The sequence below is a fragment of the Lathamus discolor genome, chromosome 11 (genome assembly GCF_037157495.1).
Source record: "Lathamus discolor isolate bLatDis1 chromosome 11, bLatDis1.hap1, whole genome shotgun sequence".
Taxonomy (NCBI): Eukaryota; Metazoa; Chordata; class Aves; order Psittaciformes; family Psittacidae; genus Lathamus; species Lathamus discolor.
The window spans coordinates 10,000,569-10,019,407 of record NC_088894.1 but is presented as its reverse complement, the minus strand read 5'-3'; the positions used below and the strand labels follow the sequence as shown (position 1 = coordinate 10,019,407).

Genomic DNA, 18,839 nt, shown 5'->3' with positions numbered 1-18,839 from the left:
ATTTGTGTGCCCCAGCATAGAGCTGCTGTTTGTAATGGTAAAACAATTTCCAAATGGAGCTACTTAATGCTAACACAGATCATACCAAAATACTTGGCAGCAAAACCTTTTAGCAGATCAAATTCATTTCTTCTTGTCTGCTTGATGTTTTCTGTCCACTAAACTTTAAACAGTTTTAGTTCCATTTTCCCCAAATTACAGGATCTACAGATGAGCCAGCACAACTGTACTAGAAGGCTGATGTCAACTCTCACCAAACTTGTGCGCAGGCATGTGCCTTAGGGCACTGCTGTTCAAATACTGTAGCAAAGCAAAACAGAGCAGCCAAATGCAGGATTAAAGTGCAATTTTAGGTGTTCTGAAGTGTGTAAAAGAAGAAATAGACAACAGAGCATTACTCAGGGTAATAAGGGCATGGCAGTGAAATATAATCAGGTTGGCTGGCCTGTCTTTTCAAGAGTGAGTCCCGCAGACTGCCAGCTCAGGTCGAAATGAAACCCTGATAGCCTGCTGTTAGACTACTATAGCCTAGGTCTGACATATTTTGGGGAGGCTGGAATATGTGGGAGAACTGATCCCAGTATAAATACAAGCTAATTCTGCACTGGAGTTACATCCTTGCTCTCTACATCTGGATTTGAGCACTGCAGGTAAGGTTGGCTTGGGTATTTCTACCCTGGAGCTTCATTTTTCAATGCAAGGCATTAGGACTTGTGGAATCATACCCACAGGTTCAGTAAGGTAAAATGCTCTACACTTCTTTCCATTGCCTTTGTTCTCACGGCAAGTGGATGGACTACGTATACAAGTATACACACCACCCGATAATGCCTGTACTCTTACTGGTGGGCTGTAAGCACACATACAGTCACTCAAATTGGTGCATCTGGGTGGTACTTGGACAAAAGTAGGAAGAAAGCCAACCATACACTGGTCTGCATCAAAAGGAGCATGACCAGCAGGTCGATGGAGGTGATCCTGCCCCTCTCTACTCTTGTGAGACCTCACCTGGAGCATTGTGTGCAGTTCTGGTGTCCTCAACATAAAAAGGAGATGAAACTGTTGGGACAAGTCCAGAGGAGGCCACGAGGATGATCAGGGGACTGGAGCACCTCCCAGAAGAAGATAGGCTGAGAAAGTTGGGGCTGTTCAGCCTGGAGAAGAGAAGGCTGCGTGGAGACCTCAGAGCAGCCTTCCAGTATCTGAAGGGGGCCTGTAAGGATGCTGGGGAGGGACTCTTCATTAGGGACTGTAGTGACAGGACAAGGGGTAATGGGTTCAAACTTAGGGAAAGTTTAGATTGGATATAAGGAGGAAATTCTTTCCTGTTAGGGCGGTGAGGCACTGGAATGGGCTGCCCAGGGAAGCTGCGAATGCTCCATCCCTGGCAGTATTCAAGGTCAGGTTGGACAGAGCCTTGGGTGGCACAGTTCAGTGTGAGGTGTCCCTGCCCATGGCAGGGGGTTGGAACTGGATGATCTTAAGGTCCTTTCCAACCATAACTATTCTATGATTCTAAGTTGGCTCTGCAGGGGAGACTGATTCTTACTGTGTACCTGAACAGAAACTGCACTCAAATACATTTATTTCACAATATTCAGAATATTGTAATTTTGTTTGCTCTTACTATTTCTAGTTAAGTGAAACTTATATTAAAACAGGATGCTTTCCAAATGACAATTAACACACACACACACACAAAGGAACTATTTTTCTCCTTTGTGTTTAAAAGATCATGAGAAAAATGCCACTGGTGTCATCCCAAGGACAAAGTTATGGGAACCTCAGAGTGTGTACATGCATCATCTGACATGGGGTTGTCATGGAAGCAAGCTGTCCAGAAGGAAGAATGTAGTAAATTGAATTTGGCGGTGAAAGTTTGGAATATTCCACAAGGGCGCGATGACTTTTTCTGGCCAGTTAGAATAAAGTTAACTTGTGTTAATGCAAACTGGACATCCAGTGATATACTAACTAGCACTACTACTTGAAGATAAGGAAACATCAGCCAGCCTAGTTTCAAACCACAGCTGTGGCTTTCCACCCAGGCACACAGCCCTTCACATTTGAAGATCCCAGCATTATCTCAAAATTTGCCATGCTCCATTTCCTATTCAAACACCAGTGCTGTATCAATCTCCTAAGAGTGTCATTCTGCAGTGTACTGCATTATAATATCCTGGATCATTTTAGTAATACAAAAGCCTGGGAATTAGGTCACACGAACATGATGTCAACTCTATTTAAATTTTATATAACTCTCACTGCAATAAAAATTGCCCATAATTGTACCAGCAAATCCAGGCAGATAGCTTTGATCAGCACAGTACTTGCTGTAAGTGTCCTGCCACTCACTACTCACAGAAATCATATTACACACCTATATCACAACTGAATCTTAATACAATTTCCCACCTGAACCAAAATTAGCTTGGCAAATAAACAATTCTCATACACATGTGCAGCAAGAACACTGCTGTAGCTCTCTTCAGCACGGCAAAGAAATTAGTGCAAGTATCAGTGGATATCAAGCTTCGATGGAAAAGGCTTGGGCAGGAGCATTCAAACCGAAGAGGCAGAGTCCTCTATAGATCTGTACATGCAAATATTACTACAAGTTTATAATTAACTACACACATTAGGTGGGACACAGCCCCAGGATTGCTTTATTCTGCACTAGTCCTTCTTGCTGCTGAAAGGGGAGGTGATCTGACTTCTCATTTCCACCAACTGCTTGTGCTAGCTGCAGTGTTCATCTACGTGCACTGAGCTGAGCCAGGGAGCTGCTTGGGCTGAAAATAAATCCACTTATAAGACAGGGAGCGAGGGAGGGGGCAGTGGGGAAGAGAAAAAGGAGAATCAGTTTTCAGCCAGACCAAGCAGCACTCAAAGACACTGGCATCAAGAAAACTGCATCTTTCTGCACAGCATTCTGCCAACGTAAGGCAACAAGGTCTCATACTTAGTAGGTTAAAGCTACCACATCCAGGCATACACACTGCAGTCACATGTGTAGTGTTGGCACAGTTGTTAAAAAATAATGAAGGCACATGCCCATTTTTTTCATGCTTAAATCTAATGCAAATTCTCATCTGTTTCAAGTCAAGCATCCCTCAAAAAATTAGTGAGCTGGTGCTTTTCAGAGCAATCACACTGCAGGAGCACTTCTACAATCACAGTCATGTTAAACTGGCAACTGTTGATCAACAAGACAAAGAATAAATTCTCATCAATGTATTCCCAGAATATTCTAGATGCACTTTCATCATTGTTCCCTACACAACTTTTGCCACTCTAACTCAGCACCACAGACAAATAGTCAAAAGCAAGGTAACTGGAAACAGGTAGAAACAGAGGCAGAGCTTCTAGTGAGACAGCCCCTCTTGTACTTTTGTGGAAAGCAGTGAAATGCAACAATAGAGGAAGGATGTATTTCACCATGATTTAACCCCATCAATGCATCAGATGAAAGCCATTAATCACCTGGTATAGTAATCAGCCAAAGAAAGGTAACCAAGGTATCCTTAGTAAGAGAGATGGTGGAAAGAAGTAGAGGGAAAACTTAAATTGTGGCTATTCTCTAGAGCCCAAATCCTTCACGTTGAGATGCCCTATCTAGCAGATGTCCACATGGAATAATAATTCATGCAGTGGAAGAGCCACACTGACCTGCATGTGTGAATGTGGAGGGCAGTGGCCAGGTGTGTTATTTCAGGCTCCCTTCCCCATCACACAATAACTCCAGCTCCCACAGTGGGAAATGCCTCTAAGAGTAACAACTGACTTCATTTTATTTCCACAATGTCTCCCATTTTATTGTTGAGGCTGTCTATTATTAATAGAGGTAGTAAAAATAAAAACACTGAGCAAGAAGGCTCAGTACCAGGTGTAGGATTTGTCTTACTTTATGCTTTTTAAAGTTGCAAGTTGATGACCTTTGAAGATACACACTAAAATAAAAAAAGCTGAAATGTCAAGCAAGACATCTTAAGCTCTCAGCCAGGTGCCTGTGAATCAAGAACGCCCAACACCCAATCAAACTCTTCCACCATCTTACTTGTCTTTAGACAAATCACTTAAGGGCTCCACCTTCTCCTATTAAGAGTCTTAAGAGCTGACAGCAACTCCAAAACAGAAGCAGGTTTGGACTCTTACAGTTTTCTTCTATGTGAAGTCAGAAGAATCCTTATCTAATTACAGAGCATCTTATGAAGATTAGTGTTTTAAAAAGTACTGTATGCCAGGTTTTAATCATCATCATTTGGCTCTGGAAATATTCATAATTAAGCGAGCACCCACAACTTTTGAAATCAAAGAAGTCAAAGGATGAGAAACAAGAAGTGCCTGTGTTGCATAAACATCTGACTTCACAAGTAACTCACTGAGAGGACCCAAGACCCCCAAATTTGGTAATTATTTTTAAGAAAAAAACTTAAGCTGCTCTTAATCCTTTTGTAAACCACTCACAAACTTTTCAGTCTCAGCTCAGATTTTACATGGATGTAGCTAGAAAACCCCATCCCTGTGGCATCAATTTATTTACTCTTACCACCACTATACTCACCCAAAACAGCCCTGGAAAAGATGGGAAAGAAGTGGTCATTTCCACTTCCACTGCGTCAAACAAAAACAGAAGTGCCATTCAAAACCCTCCCCATGCAATAGCCAGTGCAATGGAGTAAATTTTTAAATAAGTATGTAATCAATAAAATGATCCAAGAGAAAAAAAAAATAAAATGTAGAAACCCAGCAAAATTACATGATCCAGATGCCAAAGTTGGAGCAAGGCTGGCAGTGAATTATTCCATTTGGGTGGATCAGTCGGTGTCCTTCTCTGGCCCATTTTGGCACAAACCATTTTTCCCAGAGCATGCCTCATGTTTGATGGGGGAAAAAAAACCAACCAAAAACCCCAAACCAAATACAAGACTGAAGGCTATTTTCAGGGTATTTGTTAGTATGTAATTCTTGTCACCTTTTATTTCTCAGAAACTCATTAACAGTTTGACTTCACAGTTGTAAGAACTGAGAGGCCACACATAATCTTGCCAAGATAAATGGAGGACTATGTCCTTCAAATAATTTTGATACCAGTGTCATTTGCTTTTTCCAAGTGATCTCGCCAGTTTTATTGCACCCAAACATTGCTTACAGCCATCTCCAGCAACAAAATTGCACATGAAATATTTTCTCTACATTCCAAAGAGATTTCTGTACACAATTGCATAAACAAGAGACTGATAGCAGACTTAGCTAGCTTTTAGAGGTGTATCTCTGTTTCAACTGCGCTTTCATATCCTTTTAGAAACGAATGAGAAACATATCCTATTACTTTGCTCATTCCACTCACAAATATCACATGTATCAACTCTCTCCATGTATGAAAACAAATCAGAAAATAGCATATACTTTTTTGATAGTGGAATAGTAGCTACGTTTCTTTTAATAAGCATGACATAGCAAGACCTACTTATAATAAGAAATCTACTTATTATACATGGCTAGAAAGCTCATTCATAAGAAGGATGTGGACCTGTTGGAGTAAGTCCAGAGAAGGCCATGGAGATGCTCCAAGGGCTGGAGCAGCTCTGCTCTGGAGAGAGGCTGAGAGAGCTGGCCTTGTTCAGCCTGGAGAAGAGAAGGCTCTGGGGAGACCTTAGAGCAGCTCCAGTGCCTAAAGAGGCTGACAAGAAATCCAGAAAAGGACTTTTTATAGGAGCATGTAAGGACAGAACAAGGGGGAATGGCTTTAAACTGACAGACGGGAGATTCAGATCAGACATTAGGAAGAAGCTCTTCCCAGTGAGGGTGGTGAGGCCCTGGCAAAGGTTGCCCAGAGAAGCTGTGGCTGCCCCATCCCTGGCAGTGTTCAAGGTCAGGCTGGATGGGGCTTGCAACTGCATGAGCTTTAAGGTCCCTTCCAACACAAACCAGTCTGTGATCCATGGGGGTTGCTGGGTGGGTATTGAAAGGAAACTGAGACAAAGCATAGGTCCCCAGAGAGAAGTGAGGATGCAGCAGTGGAAAATGATGGTGGCCTGGTGTGCAAGCTTCCCTGGTAAAAACAGTGCCACACACCAAAGCCAAAGATTAGTATCTCCCTGGAAGAAGCATTATGATTTTAATCACAACCCCAAACTACACTTTTTGTACTTCTTGTGAAGTAATTTTTCCTGGACTGATTGCATCACTAATCTCCATTTCAAATGCACATTAAAATGGTAGGGAAAGAGCAACTACTTCAGTTTTATGCTCATATATACTCTTCAAATAGACAAATATGATGTGCAACTCAAATGGTAACTTAGTCGCAAAAGTATGCATAAATTGGAAATATCAGGAGAAACAAGCTAAATCAGAGATTTTTGGGATGCACAGTAAGTAGCTGCTTTTTGAGTAAGTTAAAAAAACCCCATGTTATATAGGCAGCGAGATAATAATTACAGCTACAAATAAGGAAAGAATCCTGAATTTAGCAAGTTACATTTTTAGGGAGCCACTTAAAACCTAGTTTGTTAACTGTGCTTTCAGGATCAAAGTTAAAAAAAAAAAAACACCATCAAACCAAAAGCAAATCAGAAATATGTGAAGTTGCATTTCTTCCAAACATAAACATCCATACGTGTTATCTGCACTACCATATGACACCGATAAGCACACTGTAAAAACAACTACACAAAATAAACGCAAAGAAAACCTTACTACCATTATACCTTTGCTCCTAGTCTGGTAAAAATGTAGGAAGGCCAGAAGAGGCGACATGGCAAAGTGGAGGAAATTATGCATGCAAATATCTGGAGAAGATGCAAAAATATATTGTTAATTCACATATCACAAGAAGCAGCAGTTGCAAATAGAAACAGGCAACAGTGGCAGTCCAAACATGAAACTGCACACGGAGGCTCAGCTCCTGCTTCTGAGAAACATTAGAAGCACCATTAAGGATGAAGCAACTGGTCAGACGAAGAGTCATGGGAAAAACAAAAAAGTGTAACTGATTTAAATGTAAAGAATTACACAGTCATTCAACATGCCTTCTACAAGCACACCTAACTTCAATTAAGTCTTGAAAATTGTTTGCAAAAACACAAGTTTGGCTCTACAGTGAGCCCCACACCTACACAACTTTATAATCTGCACATAAGTAAATGGATCACCAGGCACACCTCCCCCTTCTTTATTTTTTCCACCCCTCATGGAAAGCAACCAAGAAAACAGGATTAAATTTAGAACCATGAAATCTTTAATCCATAGCACCATGGTATGAGGGACTTTGCTGACAGAGAACTAAACACTGAAGTAGTTTAGAGATCATTTTCATATAGTATTTATAACAATGTGGGATAGAGTACTGCAGACAGCAGCAGTGCCCAATTTGTTCTAATGCTCTTGAGGCCAGAAGAATTACAGCTGAAGTAAGCAATTTCCAGAACAACTATAAGACAGAAAGGACAGACTTGGTCAACTCTCAGTCTGGATTGTCTTACTAGTGAGTGTAAACACTCAATCACTTCAATCCATGTGCATTTTAATCCTGCACTGAATTAAACATGGAAAGGGTGATTCACTTTGCATACATATTCAATGACAGCAAGATTGTGACAGCTGTTCCATACTGATGGCACAAATCCCTCTTTATGAAAGGTTGCCTAGCAGGCCAAGTTTTAAATTCAACAACATCCCATACATCTCAACATATCCTATATGCCTCTAAGGCCATCTCAGTCTACAAAACAGGTATGAAATGATTTATATATTGAATAAATATTGGGTCAAATGACAAAGGAAAAGACTTGGCATAAGTCTGTCTTTCAGTTTAGATAAAATGGCATTTAAATATATCTACGTAAAACAGCGTTGCTCCTTTCTGCCTCTGGTCGTCACATAGGACGACAATTAAAGAAGGCTTCAATGTTGCTTGTGGTAGGAACTGTCAAGTCCCTTACTCAGAGAGGACCAGATTCTCACTGAAATCAGTGAGGATTTGCTTTGGAGTAAAAAAAAAAAAAAAAAAAAAAGAACAAACCAGCTTGCAGCAGCAGGATGGTAATGTTGAAGATAACATTCCCTACAAAGATGAAATGATGAAATTTAAGTCTGAAATAACAGCTGTTACCACAAACAAAACTGTTGCAAACACCATCAATAAAGCTTTCTAAGCCAACCAACTACACTGACAGAAAAAGTAAAAAGGCTGTTATTGTACCAACTATGAAATGCATTTGCATTCAGTAGTTATTAGTTGTTCCCAGCAGGGAACAAACGTAAGACCAACATGGTAACAAGATAATAGCAAATGAGTGTCACTGCAAGATGCAGGCAGAATTAGCAAGGGTCATTTGATTCCTGCATTGTCTCCAGGTAGGTAGAAAACTGGTTAGAGGCATTCTAAAGCAACAAACAAGACAAACCCTCAGTCACCAAGCTGTCTACAAAAATTGCATTGTAATGTATGTAGATGCTCACTGCATTCAAAATTAATTTGATACAATCAATAGCTTCCAGAGCTGGGTACACACAAGAAATTAAGCTTCTTTTAAAACTGGGTATTTGTTCATAGATGTAAGCTGACCTGAGCTCGTAAAGTTGGATCATTCACTATGGTGATGACACCTTTTTTCCAGTTAAGTTTCAGAACAGATCTGACAATCTATATAAAGGACTGTACTCTCATTTTTACAATCCTAATTCTGAATTAGAGTGCAATTAAACAAAATTCAGCCTTGTATTCAAAGGTAGCTAACCTATTTTAAGAGAAACAAAGCACTGCATGACTACTGATAAATTTTCAATTTAGAAAACCTGCGAAGTGAGGGGAAAAAAGGCAATTTCATTTCCAGTGAGAAGAAATGATCAGAAAACTCCTGTGCAAATTTCAATTCCATATTCGTCTTTCATAGGTGATAAGACATTGTACATGGCATGCAGGGGAGCAGCAGGTAAATACAATTTACTGCTAAGCATCCATGTGAACCTGCGCCCACTCTGATACATTACCCATGTCTTTGACATGATAGACATGCTCCTAGGAGTTAAGGCAGCCACCCGTTACCTTACGTTTACATATGCATTTTCAATATCATTTGTTTCAATCCCATTCTAATATATTTTCTGAAGCAATGAACAGAGGACACATCCCATCAACCAAACCGGACTGGCAACCCACCACCCTGATGGGCTTTAAATAACAAACTTGACAAACTTCTTTATGTATCCATGGCTGGTACCACAACTCAAAGTGAGCTGAAAATTGGTGCACAAATATGAGATTCCCAAGGAATGGGGAGTTAAACATGTATGTGTCCCATCCTTTACAATAAAGGCAGACAGTTAATCATATTAAAACCAGAATCTCACAAAACTAAGAAGTGACTGCTAAATAACAGTTGCCCATGCTGATTTTATCACTGTATTGGGACTTTCCTTGAAATAGTAATACTTTGATCATATTAATGCTTGTTACTTCTAACTGCAATTCTTGAAGTCTACGCAGTGCAAAATTGTTCAAAAGCCTTTAACCCATAAATCAAATCTGCCAAAGCCTTCAAGCAAACTGGAAGATTGTTTTGAAATAATCCTGGGAGACCTAAATACATTAATTTAACAGAAAATGCAGCTAAACCTCCTTGACTGCTGCTCAAATAATGGTTATTTGGCTCTCTAATCAGCCGGCTCAAAAGTCTCAAATTTCCATTAGCCCCACACATACAATTCCCCCCTTTCCCAGTGGGGCTGTTCATGTCACATGTCTAGTATACAGGACACCAGCAGGTTACGGAAGCTCAACAGAAGCACCACCTTAAACCTAATGCACCTTTTAAAAGATGAGATATGCCATTTATTTCCAGGTCTCTTCCTCTAAACACTGCTCTTTTAAACTGAAGTTTAAAGTCTATGCAAAGTAATGATAGAATTGTAAAAATAATGGTGCATGTGAGATAAGAGTAATTCAGTGAGACGCAGCAAATTAGGTAAACTATTGATTCAGCTAAACTGCTAGAACAGTGAGCACAACATAAGCTGCATATATTTAAATGTCACCAGAAAACAACTAATTTTGGTTGACAGTTGGGCTATGTACTTAAGATTTGTTTAGATTTAAGAAGCCTGCCTATTATTTAAATACTACATCCTCTTTTTGAGTGTATAATTTATTAATGGCATTCAAATATGTAGAGACATGTGAAGGTTTACTTATATTTAATGCAGTAACAATGATTATACTAGTAATCAGGCTAGTCAAAGGGAAGCATGCACTGGTACATTTTCCAGCAGAAAAGTAGACAGCCATTGACTCAGCAGCCTTCAAAGAGTAAAGAAATCCTAGCACTAACTGCCATTATGCTGCAGATACTTTGAAGAAAATGGCATGTAAATATTTAGCTTAAAAGATGCATATAAATTATACTAAACAGGCAACTTCTCACAACACCATCAGCATTTCACATTCTTAAACACAGCCTGTTCCAGTGTCAGTGACTAGAAATCCTCATTGATCAGAACAGAACGAGCATGGAGCGAAATCCCTCCAAATACCTTCAGTGCAGGAGTGCTTTACTCATTACAGACAGATGATGACAGGGACAGAGATGTAACTACATAGCCACAATGTCCAGTTAAGTCCTTAACCTCTCTTCTGCGACCTGACAGCTGCAGGCACAGTAAAGACTAATCTTACATCCCAGACATTACTGAACTTCTAGATTGAAGAGCCTTAGCTTGGTACCTGATAAGAACTGGCCATTCATGTCAGATACAGGGGGTTTTGCACACCTACACTGCAGTGACAGATCTCTGTAGTCTACACAGACTTCCCTGAAGGAGCACAAACAATCTTATTAGGGAGCGGCAGCCACCTCACCATAGTGATGCAGGTTACACAAGCTGCACAGGGCTGTGGCTAAACACTAAATACTTCCCTCACAGCACTGCAGATACAGTCATAGACTGAGCACATCTATAGGTGTTGACGGCACCTTCGGATGGTAGCTCTGATGTACCCAGGGGATTCACTTGAGCCAGTGACAGGTGATGGCTTGGAAACAACGCTGCTAGGCCTCAGGCCAGGTCTGAAACAGTACTATTAGGACTGGAGAGTATTGGTTTTTCTGGCTTATTATTGTGCCCTCTGGAGAAGGCAGAGTTACACAGTGACACGCTGCATGCGTGCAGGTGCAAAATCTCATACTGGGAACAGGAAATAACATTTCCAACTGGCAGCAACTTACACAGTTTTGCGAGGAATTAATCCTGCGTTTGACAGTACTGCTCTTTGCCGCTTGGGGAGCACTGCAACAGAGTGCTGAGTCATAAGTCCATCCTAACCTGTAGCAAACCTCTAAAAAGGGTGCTACCTCAGCTTTTGTGTGTGTCCCCAGCTAAACACAATTCCCCTAACACTCTGCATTTGCAAAGAATGCAGCAGCATTTCAAACACCTAAAATAAGTTACATTCTAACAAATTTTTGCTTGCTGACATGAAACAAACAGTATCTATTCCAGACAGGCACATTACACTGATATGATCAGCCTCACTGGGAAACCACCCTGCGAGATACTTGAGGCAGCACCCAAAAGCGCAAGTGTGGCGCTGTAATTACCAGCTATGTCAAAAAGCAACTGGCAAAAGAGAACAGAATTACTTCCTTGTCTAAGTTTAAAGCTAGCAATTCATAAAGTCACAGCTTCAAATAGTCTAATCTAATTAATTCTTGGCAGATTTGTGCATGTTGTTTCCCAGATTAAAAAAAAAAAAAAAAAAAAAGGAAACAAATGGAAATGTGTAACAATTTTTTTTCACTATTCATTATCAGCAAGCAGCAAACCTTCAGTTCGATGTTTTCTCACCTGGGCTGCAAGTCTGCAACAACCACAAAGAGGAGAAAATCACTGGCAAGAAAGCAAAGCTCCTATTTCACATGGCATTAAAGACAAGAGCAAGGAAACAGGCACCTCCGGCCACATCATGGTGTCCTGCCTCCCACTATTCACAGCTGCATCTCAGTACAGCACATGCTGATGCTATTTTGGATCATGTGCGTTATGGTGTAGGAGCTGCGAGGTGGGGAGGAAAGACAACCCCTGCTCATGTTCACATGCCATGAAAAAAAATTCTAGCATGAAAAACTCCTTTAATATTTTGACAAACAAATCACATACACAGTATTTTAAAGCAGAGTGCCAAAGGAATTTAGAAAATTCACTGCAACCTGCAAAAGCTTCTTAAAAAAAGGTCTTTAATCATAGAACAATTTGGCTTGGAAGGGACTAAAGCTTATCTAGTTCTAACCTCCTGCATGGGCAGGGGCACCTTCCACTAGAGCAGGTTGCTCCAAGCCCCATCCAACCTGGCCTTTAACACTGTCAGGGATGGGGCAGCCACAGCTTCTCTGGGCACCCTGTGCCAGTGCCTCAGCACATTCACAAGGAAGAATTTATTCCTTATGTGTAATCTAAGTCTCCCGTCTGTCAGTTTAAAGCCATTCCCCCTTGTCCTGTCCCTACAGGCCCTTGTCCAAAGCACCTCTCCAGGTTTCCTGTAGCCCCTTTAGGCACTGGAGCTGCTCTAAGGTCTCTCCTTAAGGAGCCTTCTCTTCTCCAGGATGAACCAGCTCAGCTCTCAGCCTGGCTCCAGAGCAGAGCTGCTCCAGCCCTCGCAGCATCTCCGTGGCCTCCTCTGGCCTCGCTCCAACAGCTCCACATCCCTCTTGTGCTGTTGCCCCAGAGCTGGATCAGAACTGCGGAGGCGGGGTGGGGGGTGTGTGTGTGTGTCTCCCCAGAGCACAGCAGATGGGGAGAATCCCCTCCATGACCGGCTGCTCATGCTCTGGGAATGCAGCCCAGCAGACAGGGCGTTCTGGGCTCAAGCGCACACTGACAGATCATACTGGGCTTCCTATCAACCAACACCCCAACTCCTTCTCCCCAGAGCTGCTTTCAATCCACTCTCCGCTCAGCCTGGATTTGTGCTTGGGATTGCCAAAACCCCGGTGCAGGATTTTGCATTTGACGTTTTTGAACTTCATCCTCTACGAGTGAAAAGTGCTGGCTAAGAGAGAGATGGTTGCAAGTGCATAGCGACTAGGACAGAACGAATCCTCACTGGGGTATCTTATTTCCTCTTGTCATTTTGCAAATATCATACCTCCCACTAGATTTTATACTTAAGAGCTATACAGAGCATTTTAACAGCATCGGAATAGTTTTCTGCTTTTTCTACCTGCATTTTGACTATGACCTTTATCTATTTCCAGTGTTTGTGAAAGCTGGTTTACAGTCCTACTCACTGACATCGCTGCCCTATGATAAGCATCAGATCTTTCAGGACACACCAATGAGAAAGCACAGCCCTACCGGTGAGCAGCACTACTGACCTCTGCCAGTTTGTATCTACTCATACTGCGCAAAGCAACACTTTGGAAATAAATGCTACTATTTACAAAGGTGAGAAAATCATTACTGCCACACTACCAGGCAGTATGTCATCACAAGACCAGCAGGACAAGAAATGCTTTGAGCAAAATTTACTTCATGAATATTTCAGATGGGCCTTTCCTGAATGAAGGAGAGTGGTCAGCACTACTTGTTAGAAAGGACTGTTAGAACATACTGCCAAGGCACATGAATGCTACCCGTAGCATTAAGTCTGTTTGAACATTAATATTTAAGTATACTTTTAAATCAAACCATTTAATAGCTGCAGTTAGTCAAGTAACATTTTACATTATACAGAGTATACGTTGCTGGCTAAAGATTTGGCAACCAAAATCTATACAGTTGACTGATTTAACTTCAACAGCTACTGATTATTCAGCCCAGAACCTCAATTGAAAGGCTAGCAGTCTGACAGGCAATCTTTATTTGAGCAAAAAACCAAAGTTTAGCTTGGTTTATATCTACATGTGAAGTGAAAACCACCAACCAAACCCTGATTCACAACTATATCTCCTTAGCAAGCCAGTGCCAATTAAGTCCCCAACTTCTGCCTGCCTGAGTGTGGATTCACTTGCTTGCTGACTGCAATATTACGCAGAACAAGAGCTGATTTTCACCTAATCATACTTAACATAAAGAATGTTAAAACAGCAATAGTTTCCTTTTTAAGTGTGTCTGATGATGATGCCATAACATGCAAATACTTCAGCTTACAGCAAAGATACATTCATTCCACCCAGTGTTTATTACCGCGCTTCTTGATAAACCCACCTTATATTATTACCTGCAATATATTTACTAATAAAACCAGCTAAAAACTTCCCCTACATTTGAAAATGCACATGAAAGCTGTTTAAAGGAGCATTTTTACAAGAAGCCAGTAAATAAATCACTTCTTTCTTTAAGCCTATTTGCCAGATAGTCAAATGAAGCTGTAAGTCACCTCTGACTCTTGTAGCATAAATAAACCCGCTGAATGCTTATTTGCAATCCAAGAATATTGTATTACAGTAGTGTCATCAGGCTACAAGGCAGGAATTTCAATGCTAGCAAAAATTCAAACCCATTCAAGATTTTTATTTAACGAAAGGATGGATTTTTGCACAAGCAGATTACCTACGATTAAATTATCTAACTGGCTTCTCGAGTTATAACCGTAATAATGTGAAAGAGCCACGGAAGGCTGCCCAGCGGCCCCGTGTTTTCTGCAAAGCCCGCGGAGCCGCACACACCGCTCGGGTGCCTCACGCCCCGGCTGCCTGACAGCTCCAGGGCCGGCGGGGGAGGTCTCGCAGCCGCCGAGCGCTGCCTCGGCACCGGCTGAGGCACCAACCCCTTCCCCTGCCACCGCCGCTCTGCGGAGCCCGGGGGCTGCTCCCGCCGCCTCGGGCATTCCCCGCGGCCCCGCGGGGATCGGGCGCTGACCACCGCAGCCCCCGGCCCCCGCCCGGCGGGCACAGCAAAGCCTCCGCCGCGGTGCGGTGAGGCCACCCCGGGCAAGAAACAGGCCGCTCAGGGGCGCGCTGCCCCGCTGCCGGCCGGAGCAGCCGCCGGCCTGCCCCCCCTCCCCGCCCTCCCTCAGGCCGCCTCGGCCCTGCAGCACGGGTGGGGGCGGGCGGCGCAGCCGCTGCGGGGCCAGGCCCGGAGAAAGGCCCGGCGCCCCGCTGCGGCCCCACCGGGCTGAGGGGCACCTCCGCAGCCCACGGCAGGCGGGAGAGGCCCGGTGGGGTGGAGGGCGGCGGCCACGGCGCTGAAGGACATTTTAGCGGCTGGTACCTAGCCCCGGCCCCCGGAAAATGGCTGCCGCTGGAGCGGGGCCTCAGAGCGGCCGCGCCGCCGGCGCAGCGCGGGGAGGCTGAGGGTGATGGCGGCGGTCGCCGCCTCGTACCTTTGAATTTGAGCTCGTGCTGCGGTTCGAGGCTGAGAACCTGCTCCGCTTTCGCCATGTTCCTCCTCCTCGGCGGTGGCGGCACCAGGCGGAGAGAGGAAGGGACGGGGAGGGAGGGGAAGGAAAGGGGGAGGGAGAAGAGGAGGGAAAGCAGGCGGGAGGGGGGCCGCACCCGGCTGGTTTGTGCAGCCCCGCCGGGTGGCCCGGGAGCGGCGAAAGCAGAGGCGCTGCGGCCGGCGGCGCGGGGACGGGACGGGCCGGGCAGGGCAGGGCGGGCGGCGGCTGCCGGCGCGCTCGGTGCCCCAGCGCGGACGCGGGCGGAGGGCGGGGGGCGGGATGATGCAGCACGGAGGGATCCAGAGAGAGGCTGCGGCTGACGTCTGCCGCCAGCCCGCCCCCCGCCGCGCCTCCGCCCGCCCCGGGGCCGAGCGGGCGGCGCAGCCGGGCTCGGGGTGCTCGTCAGGCTCCAGCTCCCTGAAACCTAATTAATAGCATTAACGGAGCTCAGTCATCGCTGGAGATCACGACTGGTAGCGAATGCCGTATTGCCCAGTAGCAGCCGGTTATGTCAGGCTTCCAGCCCTACACCGAGGTCTGGTCGCCTCGTGGTTCACCGCGGAGCCGGGTCCCTGTGGAAGGGACGTGGGGGGACACGCAGCCAGCGCAGGGAGCTCCCGGGGAATGATATACTGCGGGCACCGCGGCGCGACAGGCACGAGGAAATCCCGGTAACCTCCGTCAAGGCTCAAGGGGAGATTTTATTAAATAAAAACAACTTGAGGTCATCTCAAGGGATTTTAAGACACCACGCCCCCTAAGTAAAGTGTGACCAAAGGTCTGGGGTTTGGGGGGAGTGTGTTTGGGGGGGGGGGGTTGGTTTTATTTTACTCCAAATATTTTTTAAATGTACAGGTTGGTCTAATATGAAGCACTGCTTTAGTGATAGTTACAATAGAATCATAGAATCACAAAATGGTTTGAGTTGGAAAGGACCTTAAGATCATCCAGTTCCAACCCCCCTGCCATGGGCAGGGACACCTCACACTAAACCCTGCCACCCAAGGCTCTGTCCAACCTGGCCTTGAACATTGCCAGGGATGGAGCATTCACAACTTCCCTGTGCAACCCAATTCAGTGCCTCACCACCCTTACCGTAAAGAACTTCTTCCTTATACCCAATCTAAATTTCCCCTGTTTAAATTTGAGCCCATTACCCCTTGTCCTGTCACTACAGTCCCTAATGAAGAGCCAAGACCCTCCCCAGCATCCTTACAGGCCCCCTTTGGATACTGGAAGGCTGCTATGAGGTCTCCATGCAGCCTTCTCTTCTACAGTCTGAACAGCCCCAACTTTCTCAGCCTATCTTCTTCTGGGAGGCGCACAAATCCCCTGATCAGCTTTGTGGCCCTTCTCTGGACTTGTTCCAACACAGTTCCATGTCCTTTTTACGTTGCTGACACCAAAACTGCACACAATACTCCAACAGTAGTACACTTCCTTCCTCTATTGCCTCAGTTGTCTAAACATTCTAAAAGTTCCTCAGAATGTATAAAGCATTGCTGTAACAGTCAAAGTCAGCAGGGAGTAAGAATGGAACAGGAGTGTGGGATGCCCTTATCACCAGAAACACACTAGTCTTAAAAACTGGTAATTGATATACAGCAAAAGTATGCATTAGGCAACTTCAGACATAGAAGAGTTTGGGAAGAGATTACATTTGCAGAGACAAAAAGCAAGTGTATCAACATCAGTTGGCTTCCAAAGCGTAGTGACCCAAAGCACACAGTTAAGGTCAAGCAAGTTGTGGTCAGGGCTGATTAGCAAACAGGTGAGGTGAATAAAAATATGGTAGAACATTGGGAAAACTCATTCTATCACACCAATACAACCAGTGTGGTGCAGTGTGCCTCACTCTCATACAAGTTTTTTTGTACCATGAATATTGTTTTACTTCATAATTGCCAAAAAAATGTACAAGGTAGCTAAAAAGATCTGAATTCCTAAAAAGAGGGTTACTGGTGATAAAGGCAACAGCAAATGGCTGATGTCGATGTTAAAACTAACAGCACTGAAGCGGATGAAGACATTAGGTGTTCCAAGCCCATCTGCATCAATCACACCACATCTCAATATTTCAGCTGCTCTTGTCCAAGATATCTCCCATTTTCCAGCCCTTCTGCTTAACCACCTCCAACCTCATTTCATCTTTTGTTTTTGTTATTACATTCAATGCCAAACCAAAACAAACCCACATACACATTTAGTATAGCTCTTGGTTTTGCACAACGCAAATGAAACCTGCCAACTCCTAGATGAGACATTAGGACTAACTTTTAGAAGCCTCAGCAATGTATGGCAACACTCTCAAATACTGTGTTGTTCTTCCTCTAATTCCTTCTCTGCTCAAGAAAAGATGGTCACACAAGGTTGTGAAGGAGCGCATTTTCTTTTCCAGGTCTCTGCTAGTCTACTTTTCTTAGTTACTTAGAAGTCCTCAGCTTCTGATTTTTGCTACTTGTGGGAGTTTTAAATTATAGTATAAACTACAGATGATGTGACATTTTAGCAGATCTGAAAATCAGAAAAGAACTGATTTCACTTACACTTTGGAGTAGAGCTGTCTTTGGGTGATACTCTGGAAAGGTTACCTTCTTTCACTTGATCTCTTTGGGTTATTTTCTAAACAGATTCTCACACTGAGCTAGGCATTCTCAGTCCAGCAATTAGTAGAAAAGACAAGTGTTATATGAATCTGCAAGTTAATTGGAAACTAACGGTGAGGAATACAGCAGAGGAAACTTTATACAACATAGAGTCATACATAATAAAAAACCCTGAAGTAAACAACTGCTCAGTGTGCTACTCAGACCCTTCCAAGGTTCTACTTCTGAAAGTACAAAGCTTTTGATGATCCACATCTTAAAGGGTTTGCCAAGTTGTATCATCTTACTGCAGCTGGCAGCTCTGAACCTACCTGCCTGTATGCGAAGGACTCGCCCACACTTTGATCCAAGCTGAAGTTTTTATAAAGCACAGCATTGTTTCAGTTGGAAATTTATGAAGCAACGAATGCAGGTTGTCAGGTTTGTTATACGTAAATAATGTGTGTACATTTAACATTGTGCAGATCAGATTCACTGAAACAGGCATGCATGAACGCCACCTGCAATACTACATTCTCATTACATACATAAACCCATCCTCACTTTATTAAAAAGACCAGAGGGCAACTTGTTCCCCAGGTCAGGGTTTGATTAACAGAAGAAAAGAGAGATGAACACTACAGGGCAACTCTGAAGAACACCTGAAAGCTTTAAAATTGTTCCAGTACTAAGAACAGTTTAATTTGTTGCAAAACTTTTACCTGAAAAGCTATGAAAGACTTTATCCAAGGAAAACATTCTCATTGTTTGTGTGCAAATTAGGTGGGTTACATTTGGTTATCTAGATTCCCTATGCAAACACATGTAAATATTTTTCTCTCTATTCTAGCACATTCCTTGTATTTACCTTTCTT

The 18,839-nt window shown here is 43.6% G+C and overlaps 1 protein-coding gene across 7 annotated transcripts in view; it reads right to left on the bottom strand.

Annotated features, from left to right (window-relative positions):
• The window catches only part of VAPB (VAMP associated protein B and C), a 40,370-nt gene extending 24,722 nt beyond the window's left edge, over positions 1–15,648 (bottom strand). For 6 of the 7 annotated variants that reach the window (XR_010615436.1, XR_010615433.1, XR_010615432.1 and 3 more), the window contains exon 1: positions 15,323–15,644. Coding sequence is in view for 2 of the 7 variants with exons in the window: in XM_065691943.1 (XP_065548015.1) it covers positions 15,323–15,380 (58 nt within the window). In the remaining 5 variants the exon portion in view is untranslated. Of the gene's footprint in view, positions 1–15,322 lie in introns of all 7 variants that reach the window. The other variant, XM_065691945.1, reaches the window with a different exon arrangement.
• Between the last annotated feature and the right edge of the window lie 3,191 nt (positions 15,649–18,839).